We start from the raw sequence: 12132 nt of genomic DNA, 5'->3' as shown, positions 1-12132 counted from the left end.
TCAGGCATTCCACACTTGGGTGGCAGTGCTGTAGAAGGAGAATGTTTGTTTTATGGGTGGGTGGTACCAGATCGTTGTTTACGCTCCCTCTAGTATTGTGGCTGTGGGTGTCGCTAATGTTTTGGAGGTATTTAGTCAGATATGCGGGTATTGAGGGCATTGAGGGCAAAGTCACATTGACCATTTTTGGTTGTTTAACCCTGTCGTCTACCCTGAGCCATCCTAGTAGGCTAGCAAAATGTGTGGGGAAAAGGTGGGTCATGGGCCCCAGGCCGAGCAGTAGTCGAATTAGTTTGTTTTGGGAGGTTTTATGTGATTGTGATCACACTGTATTCCCACATGGACTTAAGGGTGCTTTGGCAACCTCCCCCGTTGTGTCAACAAGAGGTGCTGCAGTGTTGTTGTGTCCGGTGGCGTTGGTGAAGGTGGATAGGGTGACACCCATGCTGAGATTCTTAGCCCAAAGAGCAACTTGACTGCGATCGGTGACAGGAAGGCCCCTGCTGCAAAGCTGGAGAGCACGGCCTCGCAAATGACTTGAATGCCATGTGCAGTCCATAGGCCTATACAGTATATGGACATATGTGTGCACTGTGCATCCACCACAAACAGACACACACGCAGATGTGCAACTTGAACTTGAACTTGAACTTGAACTTGAACACACACACACACACACACACACACACACACACACACACACACACACACACACAGCTTAATCAGGAAGTGTAATTCTTATGTAATCATCACTGAGAGATAAGGGTTCTGCTGATATGTTTTCATCATTGTATAATCTTTGCAAAGGAAATCAGATGCAGTATCAAAGGATCATACATGAAGAAAAATCCCACACCCTGCTCTCATCAAGTTTATTCAAACACTGGGCAAACTGCTCGTTTGCGGGATCTTTCTTCATTTATGGTCATCTTTGACCATTACAAGTATTAAAAGTATCAGTAACAGCATCAGCATTGCAATTCGAAATAATTCATTTTGACCAATTTTACAATATAGGCTAGTAATTGATTCTGTTAAAAGTCTACCAAGAACACTGAGTGACAGCATACCAGGAAAATGATCAACATGAAATGTCATATCCATATCCATACCCCCACACACGCACGCACGCACGCACGCACGCACGCACGCACGCACGCACGCACGCACGCACGCACGCACGCACGCACGCACGCACGCACGCACGCACGCACGCACACACACACACACACACACACACACACACACACACACACACACACACACACACACACACACACACACACACACACACACACACACACACACACACACACACACACACACACACACACACACACACTGGGGACTCCATGTGTGATCATGTGACCAAGTCGCTTCTTTTGGGCTTGGTTCCGTAGTAGACCTGGCCGCTTGTTTCTCTCACAAAATCTGGCAACAACATGAATGACCTTTTATGTTCCATAACAAGATGTCTATGCATCATCATTGACTGGTACTATATGCACAAACGTTATCTCATACACACAAGCACACACACACACACACACACACACACACACACACACACACACACACACACACACACACACACACACACACACACACACACACACACACTCACACACACACACACACACACACACACACACACACACACACACATACACACACACACACACACACACACACACACACACACATGGCTGTTTGCCCTCGCCTTTGCTCTTATAATCCATTCAGTATAATCTCTGTTGTGCAATGCTAGCCGCAAAACTATAAAAAATACTCACAATTACGTAAATACACTGAAAAGATGACATAACCCTAGACTAGATACCTCAACATTTAATTTTCTGTTTTCATTGACTTAGTCCAGATGTCAATATAATGCACAACCAAATTCCATGGTTTCCACAGAAGGTTACTTTACTCTGTTACAAGAAAAACAATGGCCTTTCTTTCCCTGTCCATTTCTTTCAGTGATTAAATCATAGCCTGGGACAAAGGATGATTAAAATATTTGTCTTCCCTTTAAGAAGTGGTATCCTTCATAATGTTATTAACTGAGTTTGGGTCCCAACACATTTTAAAAACAAAAAAAAAAAGAATCTTAATAAACCAGCATGTAACAATAAAGGTCTGACAGTTACTGTAGTCCACACTGCTACATAGATTTTGGAGTGTAACCATTGACCCAAATGGACCTGATTTTGATGCTATATTAACTCATTTTGCTGGGGACCCCCTGGAACCCCCGGAAGACCCCTGGGGGTCCACAGACCCCACTGTGAGAACCACTGCTGTAAAACAACAACCCAAATCTGAACTCAGGAAGTAGAGTGGCCCAGTTCGCTCCTCTTGGCTTTGTGTCAAAGCGTCCTTGAGCAAGACACAGAAGAACCCCTAACTGCTCCTGATTGGTGCCTTGCATGGTTGCCTGGTTTAATATGGGTGAATGTAACGCACATAAAGACTTCTATAACTATTTGCACACATGTGAAATGGGGCCACATCCTTTCATCTTTTTTCATAGCTCCCTCATCCACTCCCATGCCTCCACACTCCCACATTCATTTATAATTTTTCTCCCTTCGGGCTGTCCCAATTAACATTCACATTCTCTTCCTCCAACCCTCAAATCCTCCATTTTCCAAGGCAGTGGTGGGAAATAACTAAGTACATTTCAAATTTACGCTGATCCCTAATACTATTATTAGTTATAACTTTTGGTTTGGGTACTTCTTGAGACTTGCAATCAATGGCAGGGAGGAGACACTGGGGTTCACACTGGCCCTGAGGAAGTCTAGGCGAGTAGTACATCCCATCACAATTACCAACCTCGACAACACAGATGACATTGCCCTAGTCTCAGATACAGCAGAGAAAGGAAGAGAACTACTACTGGTAGTAGAAATAGAGTGCAGGAAGATCGGTCTCAAGCGCAACTTAAGTATTGGCATTTAACACGGAGGACAAAAACATTGTCACTGCCGATGGGACGGTGCTCGAGGTAGTCGAGGACCTCAAATATCTCAGGGCCTGCTGCTTCAACAGAACAGTATCTGATGGAGGCAGCTGTTCGTAGCTACAGTGGATTCAGAACTGCTGTGTGGGGTCACAGCATGGACACGCAGCACAGCAGGAAAGGGCCTTGGATGGCGTATACACGATTCAGGGGTCCTGAGTTGGTGTTGGCTAGTCCGCACTCTTGCTTCGCAAGTACTTCTAATCTCAAAGGAAAATATTGTACTTTTTACTTCAATATAATTATTTGACAGCTTTAGGAAGCCTACTAGTTACTTTGCATATTTAGATAGGTAGGGTAAGTGATTTTCTCTGGTTAAAATAAGTGTTAAATAGCTCTATATTGTGATAGTACTCAATCATTGCCATAGAGTGTTTGTTCAGTAACAGGAGTCTCCATGTCTCTCCAGCGCTTTATTAAACAGAAAATGCATTTTCAAGTCAGGATACCAATTTTATACAATCAGGATGGAGAACTCAGTCAGGAACTCAGGATGCAGATTAAACAAGTGAAATTGGAAGTGATGACACAAATAAATGAGCAGACAGAATTGTAACTGGAACACTATAAAAATGAAGCTGATAAATGGGTACTCTCTCCTGATTGGCTGACATTTTGTCACCTACCTGAAAATGTGTTTTCTGTTTATTAAAGATCTGGAGAGACAGGGAGACCCCTGTTACTGAACAAACACTCTATAGCAATGATTACTATCAGAATATAGAGCTTTAACCTTTTAATAAAAAACGTTTTGTTTAACCAAATAAATAAATATCACTTGATGATGAATTATTAAAGGTTAAGCTGCACAGCAGCACAAAAAGTTATACAAATCAGCCCCACCTTTACTAGCTGCAGTGCAGCCTGCAACATTAAAAGAGCAGTTCACCCAAAAAAGTGACTTATTTATTTTCTATCAATTACACACCCCATGAAGCCTTGAATTCATGGAGATTTGTTGTCTCCAGACTTCTGGTGATTAGTAGTTTTCGTTCCCTACCTATGTTGAATACACTTATTGTAAGTCGCTTTGGATAAAAGCGTCTGCTAAATGACTGTAATGTAATGTAATGTAATGTTGTCGCATTCATAATAAGCCAATAATTTGTTAATCATCTCCAACTTGTCCAATGTACTGCAGCTAGGGTTCTTACAAGAACTATAACAAATGACCACATTTCCCCTGTTCTTTACTTACTCGTGGCATTCAGAATTGGTTTCAATTGTATTGTTTGTTTTTAAATCACTTAAACAGCCTTGCATCTGCTTACATACCTGACCTTCTGACCCCTGACAACCCTTCCTGTAATCTTAGATCTGCATACAAGCTGTTACTCTTGGTCCCCTGGACAAGGCTTGTAATTGAAGGAAATAGGGCATTTGCCATAAAGGCTCCATCCATGGAAGGCTACCTCAGTGTCTACTTTTTAAACTCTTTTAAAACATTTTGATAAAATGGCTTTTAACTAGAGGAATGGACTAGACTAGACTATGCTTTTATTCCTCTTTTTTGCTTTATTGTCCCTTTTATGTTCGTATTTCTTAATTGAACTGCATTTTCCCCCACCCTTTTGCTTTTTTGCTGCTACGTGCTTACTTGTACTATACAAATAAAGTTTACTCAAATACAATTTGGAATACAAGACCTTTACTTGTAACAAAATACAATTTGGAATACAGGACTTTTACTTGTATTTCTATTATATAAGATATTGAATACTTTGTCCACCACTGCCAAAAGGAAACCTTTCCAAAAGGAAAGTATTGTTCTTTTTCTATCTCAGCCATCTCTCCACCCAATCACCTTCATATGTAGCAATCTAACACATTGCCTTTACCCTCTAGTCAACATCCTTTTATGACATGGAGCTTACATAATGCTTTCCCCAGTGGAATCACCAAAAAATGTTTAATGAAAATTGTTATAAATTCCTGATGTTGGCGCAAAGCCCCTAGGGGATTATACTACTTATGCAAACAGATTTTTGATCAATTTACATAACAGGGAGACTGGCAGAGGTGAAAGGGTCAAACGGGAGGGAAATATTCTATCCGAACCTTGGCCTGATACGCTTTAGCTTAGCCAGTTAACACAAAACCTATAGTTATTATACCATGGTTTTAAGAAGGAAAGACTGACCGCATGAACCCTTATCCTGGATGACATTGGCATATTTCAGAGCAGAATTAATCCTTTACAGTATGTCAGCAAATGTCATAAATACCCCGTAGATTATTACACGTTAACTGTAATTGGTCACGGTCTGCCTACATCTGATTCTTTTTAATTGTCATTTGCATGAAAGAAATGGGTAGATAATCTAAATGGGCTTCTAATAAGAAGGACTTTCTTTCTTAGCCTTCTGTGATTCAAATAAACTGGTTCGAAGATGTCCTTCATCTGGGATGTCTGGTAAAACAAAACAAAACAGTAAAAAGAAAAAGAAAAAACAACTACCATAACAGTATACAATTCTGTACAATCACATTATAGAAAATATTACATTTGTATAAACCAGGTCAGTCAGGTCCTATATATTTAGTTAATGGTGATGATACAATTATGGAGAATATAGGAGAGAATATTATTTTCTTCAAAATTCTATTGGCAGCCTGACACCCACGTTATGTGACATACAGTAAAGTATGTCATTATGGCCTATGGGTAGAATGAAAAACTGAATTAATAAATGAATGAATGAATAATGATTAAATCACTGACTAACTAATTTTAAGAATATTTTAAATTACTCAGTTTTATTTAAGGATGATAATTGTCCGGTAAAGTAATATTTTCAGCTTCTGACCTAGCCTATCTGTTAACTTCTAATCCCTTCTTTATTATTGTTTACACTGACTGCAATCTGACTGTGATGCTTGACTGTTGGAGTAACATATTATAATATTTACATCTGTATGCTGAATAGACTAATCCTATCCTACAATGTCCTCTCCAGATGTGGTCTAAACATAAACAAATGCATTTATATTCAGTGCTCAATTGTGATGTAACTTATAAACAGGGAAATGTCAAACAAAGGATTTGTTTGAAAGTTCAGGAGCCAGAATGAGTAGGCGGCGGAGCGCTTTTACACTGTATTGTGTTTTGCACTCTATCATATTGAATATAGATATACTGTAGATAAAGAAATTGCAGTGTGTTGTTTGACCACATGGCACTATGTTCACATGACTACATTAACAACTTTCAAACAGGCGTCAAACCATCATAATTTATCCCCCCCAAAAAATGCAAACATTCAAAGGCCAGCTTTCAATGTCGGTTAAAAAAGGGTTAGGGTAAGTCTACTTGTGCAGATCTGACCTGAAAGCCACAGAACAGAAAAGTAAATAAAAAACAAAGTAATCAAGCAATTCTACCCTCCAAACTGTAAGTTGATATCTGTAAGTATTCCGTTCATTTTCCTAGCAGGGGTATCACGTAGCTTAAAACGAACCCCAGGCGCTCTCCCATTAAATCATGCATGACCTGCCCTCCTCCAGTCCCATGCAGGGATAACTCCTCCCTCCAGCAGCATACAACTCCACACACAGCCACACCTCGCTCCATTCATTCAGCATCCCTGCATCCCAACAGGTCGGCCAGGCTGGCTCGCTGCACACACACAGGCAGGGCTGTCCTGTAGAGGAGGCTTGTCAACTGATACGGAGCAAGAAGAGGACTTCCTCCTGTGTTCTACGGACAAAACCACTGGCTGTAGGACCATCACCATCTACTTTAAAAGTTGTGTTTATACATGAATGCCGTTACATTGCTGGGAAATAAATTAAGATAGACTTTAAGCCTTTTGCAGCTGAAATTATAAACAGAGAGGACGGTGAGTGGAATACTTTTATTTCTATTGTGTCTTGAAACTTTGGTAAAATTGTACAGTATCATTCATTGTCATATTTATCTAACGTGATATCATGTCATGACAGATTCAGATTCAGATTCATTTTATTTGTCATAATCCCTGTGTATTTGCGTCCAATAAATTCATTAAAAAAAATCCCCAAGCTATAAAATCAAGTACCATTAAAACTAAATAGAAGCACTGTGTGTTAAACGTATAAGTTATATTTTTGGTTAAAACAAAACTTTTTTTTGTTGTTGTTTGTTTTTGTTAAAAAGTTCAAGCTTTATATTCTGATAGAAACCATTGTTCAATAACAGAGGCCACCCCATTTCTCCAGCTTTAAAAAAAACAGAAAATAAATGTCAGATGGGTTGCCAATTTCAGCCAGTCCGAAGAGTGTACCCATTTATCAGCTTCAATTTTATAGTGTTCCTGTTTCAATTTTGTCTGCTCGCTTCTTTGTGTCATCACTTCCAATTTCACTTGTTTATCCAGTCTCCTGTGTGAGGTTTCTCTCCTGATTGGATAAAATTGGTATCCTGACCTGAAAATGCATTTTCTGTTTACTAAAGAACTGGAGTGACAGGGTCTGAAAAAACACTCTATAGCAACGATTGCTATCAGAATATAGTTATTTAACACGTATTAAAAACAAAAATCACTATCCTGCACCTTTACAACAAAGATAGTGCAAGGTCAATGTATTTTTATATATATGAGATATATGCCACTGAAGTAGATTTGGTATCCTTTACATTTTATGTTTGTTTTATGTTGTTTTATGCTTGTTGCCTTTTATGATTATTAGTAATAATTGCATGCAACACACACACACACACACACACACACACACACACACACACACACACACACACACACACACACACACACACACACACACACACACACACACACACCCCCACACATACATACACACACACACACACACACACACACACACACACACACACACACACACACACACACACACACACACACACACACACACACACACACACACACACACCCCCACACATACATACACACACACACACACACACACACACACACACACACACACACACACACACACACACACACACACACACACACTCTCCCCCCCTCTCTCTCTACTCAAGCTCATTCTCTTAATCCTGGCTCTTTGGCAGCACCAGGGAACACTAGACAACTCTGTACGCACAGTCAAATCTGCAGTGCTAATTTAACTCTGTGGAAAGTGTATCTTTTCATTCATAACTTACACTTATTATTATGACCTTGTACAGGTATGAGCTTCGGAGCAGCATGCATTTTCCTGCGAGGAGGAAAGAATTCTGTAAGTATAGAAGAATAATTGGCAGTTTATGTGAGGGAACTTGTATAATACTTGTATTTGTAACAGATGCATAACAGGACAAAAGCCAGAGGTAAAGCTTATCATTTTCCATGATAGCAATATTGGCACAGTTGAAGAGATAATGACAAAGGAGCATCCCGGGCAATCTGCTACGAACGTTTTTAAGTTAAGGTAACTGCACGCGTGTCACAGAACAGTATGCATCTTCCAAAAAATAAATGAAATAAAACAAATACATCTGCTAGTCAGTATTGTTGGGCGTGCTTTTCAGGTTCTCCACAGTTGAACAGCTCCATACAAAACATGGGTGTTATCTGCCCCGGATGCAAGAAGGTGCTGTTTAATCTCTTCACAACAATGGCATTTCATCTTAAATGAAATGAAAAGTGTACAAAAGTACACTATGTGCAGTGTGGTGTATGCTAGATGTGTAGTTAGCCTTTTAGGTATGGAGCATTTTGAATTTGCTATAACAGCACCACTCTTGCCAACAGCTGTTTTGCTTTTAACTAAATGTAAATTGGCCAAATGTTTTTCTTGATTGCAGCAGAGAGAATTGGCCGAAGAAGAGATTGAGGGTAAATAGAAGAACTATTCTCATTGTTTCCTTTTATTGTGAAGTCATTGTACATACAATGTTAAAGAGTTCAAGTACCTTCCATCTTTACATTGTGTTAAATATACACCTATTATACCTATTATATGATTTGTCCATTAATCGTGATCAATTGCTTTACATCAATTCTTAGTTAGATTTCAAGATTAACATTGCACTTAGGGAAACGCACCAATAACCACGTGAACCCTAGCATCCCTATTCTGGAGAAAACATTCAGCGTAAATAGTTGATCTACAACGCAACATGTGTGCTTGTAGACCGGCAGTTTTCGGTGAAGAGATTTGGTGTAGAGGAGGAAAAAAAGGAGAAGGCCTGGTACAGACCCCTTGGGGATTTGGGTAAATAGGGTATAACACTTAAACCCTATATACCCAAATCTCCCAGGGGTCTACGTGGTTAATTAATGCGTTAATATTAATGAACCACTTAAACTTTAAGTTGTTAATGCATATTATTAACATGTTCCTTTGCTAGAAGATGCTACGTGACCTTTTTTCTTTGTTGTAATTGCAGAGCTAAGGGAGGCGTTTAATGAGTTTGACAAGGACAAAGATGGGTTGATCTCCTGTAAGGACCTGGGTAACCTGATGAGGACCATGGGATACATGCCCACGGAGATGGAGTTAATTGAATTGAGCCAAAACATCAACATGAACCGTAAGTGGTAATTTATATGCCATTGTTCGGCCGACGGTGTCATTTGCCCATAAGAGCTGATTTTGAAATCAGTTCTTGTCGTACTGCGGACAATAAATTTGTCTTAACGAGTAAACACTGACCGATCATGATATATATGGCTGTTTCCATGCACTGTGTCGTTCCTGACGGTCTCACCTTCTCTCCAGTTGGTGGCATGGTCGACTTTGAGGACTTCGCAGAGCTGATGACCCCCAAACTCCTGGCAGAAACTGCGGGAATGATTGGCATGAAAGAGCTGAAAGATGCATTCAAAGAGGTGAGAGAGAAATACCCATCATTAACAAAAACTAAAGTTTTATAGTATTCACATATATTTGTATGTAGGCGACATCTACATTTGGTGTAAATGTATCCATTTGTAACTTATGGGTCCATTTGCTACTCCATTTGTACATATTAACATGAACTAGAAAGGTGCGCTCATAGGAGCGCAGGTCTCCGCCAGGCAAACGGTATGGAGTAGAAAAACAGTTTGACGGCCATTGTCTCCACAGTTGAACAGTTCATTACAAAACATGGTTGTAATCAGCCCTGCGTTATTTAGAGGCCCCTCAATGTGTGATTCAAATTTGGGGCAGATCTGGCGCTGTATTCATGATTTTTGGCATTTCTTGCAAAACAGGCCCCTACGGCAAGTTTTGGAGGCAAATTGTAGCCAATCTGAATGAATATGACAAATCTGACTAATAAATCTTGATCACATGACTCCAATGATAATGTTTACAGATTTGTGTGAGCTTTGGACAAAATCTATAGGAGTAGTAGCAAAAGGTGAGTTTTGAAGAAAATGCTAAATGGCGGAAAATGTTGTCAGAAGGAAATGGGCGTGAGTGATGTGATGATATATATATGGGAACACGTTTTTTTTAATCATACAGCCTACGGTTAGAAAGGTGAAGCGGCCTGTTAGAGCATCACCATGAGGCCGATTTGAAAAAATCTGGGGTGGAGGTTCTTACTTGGCCTACTGGGAGTGTGCATGCAAAGTTGCTCTCCAATCGGCAGAGTGGTGCCCGATATTATCTGTACACAGCCAAACAGACAGATAGACACACACACACACACACACACACACACACACACACACACACACACACACACACACACACACACACACACACACACACACACACACACACACACACACACACACACACACACACACACACACACACACACACACACACACACACACACACACACACACACACACAGTTTAGGCATAATCCTGCAAGGTCGTCAAGGTGCGCACGCACACACGCACACACACACACACACACACACACACACACACACACACACACACACACACACACACACACACACACACACACACACACACACACACACACACACACACACACACAGGACAGGGGCAAAAACAATGGCGGAGATAGTAATCAAATAATTGTGTTTGACATGAAACTGTTCCCCCTGGTTAGTTTGACGTAGATGGAGACGGATCGATCACAACAGAAGAGCTCCGGTCAGCCATGATTAAGCTGTTGGGAAAACAAGTTAACCCACAAGAGATTGACGCCATAGTAAAAGAAGCAGACAACGATGGTAATGGCACTGTAGATTTTGAAGGTAAGTATTCTAACTGTTTAACAAACAAATGTAAATAACTGTATACAAGCAGGGTTCGATTTGCTGGGGGGCCCGTGGGGATAGGATTGTATTGCTGTTGGGGATATGTTTTATCCCTGCTTCTGGGCAGACTGAATTAAACACATGCATTTCTTTTGGGAAATGTAGACTGTCTGATAAGTTTGATATTTGACCAGGGTCCACACGCTCAGCAAGAAATGACAAAATGGTGAAGGGAGTACACTATTTTATCACAGTAAAATCCTCAGTGTTAATTTATCAATTTGTCACAAGAGTGTACAAATGTAATCAAATGCCAAATGGAGTTAGTACTTGTATAGTCTTTACTCCTCGCATGAGAACTGATTAAGAACTCACTTGCTAAGATGGCTGGTAATGTGTGGACATTATCAAAGTTGTTATTCACGTTCTTGACAACTTGTGGTCACTTGAAGACTGGTCGTTCCTTGCAGGGACTCTCTGTATCTCTGTGTCCACGGGCCAATAAGGTCATACTTATACCCATTCTCACCCAACCTCACTCAAGTATATTCCACACGCTTGCGTAAGAGATATATAAAGGATACAAAGTATTACAACATCATATGATCAAGCTGTTTATACTGTTCTTTTCCTCGTTTCTCCTCCTACAGAGTTTGTCAAAATGATGTCCGTCTGAGCCAAGGAAGATTTCACATCAGAAAATAATACTTCTGCTGACAATGTCCATGTCACTCAAATGGCTCACAGAGACAGACACACAGGGACAAACACATTTATGGTCACACCCAACAAATGCATTATAATGGACACTCAAAACATATAGTTCTCAACAAGAATATCAACAACTATGAAAAGACTGACAATATTGTTCTCCGCTGCCCCTCTTTCTTTTTGTGAAATGTAGAAAGTTGTTAAACAAATGTAAACATTTTGTTTCATTATATGATTTGTAAGTTTGGAAAATGGGACATTTTGG

General features: G+C 40.2%; 1 protein-coding gene across 1 annotated transcript; it reads left to right on the top strand.

Annotated features, from left to right (window-relative positions):
• Positions 1–8176: 8176 nt before the first annotated feature.
• cabp5a (calcium binding protein 5a) lies at positions 8177–11832 on the top strand (the record flags this gene model as incomplete). Its single annotated transcript, XM_080455638.1, has 6 exons — positions 8177–8224; positions 8793–8823; positions 9378–9521; positions 9710–9819; positions 11006–11153; positions 11807–11832. The coding sequence occupies 6 exons, from the start codon at positions 8177–8179 to the stop codon at positions 11830–11832; spliced, it is 507 nt and encodes a 168-aa protein (XP_080311764.1).
• Between the last annotated feature and the right edge of the window lie 300 nt (positions 11833–12132).

This window comes from Gymnoscopelus braueri (genome assembly GCF_963280865.1).
Source record: "Gymnoscopelus braueri genome assembly, chromosome: 17".
Taxonomy (NCBI): Eukaryota; Metazoa; Chordata; class Actinopteri; order Myctophiformes; family Myctophidae; genus Gymnoscopelus; species Gymnoscopelus braueri.
This window is presented reverse-complemented; position numbering and strand designations above follow the sequence as displayed.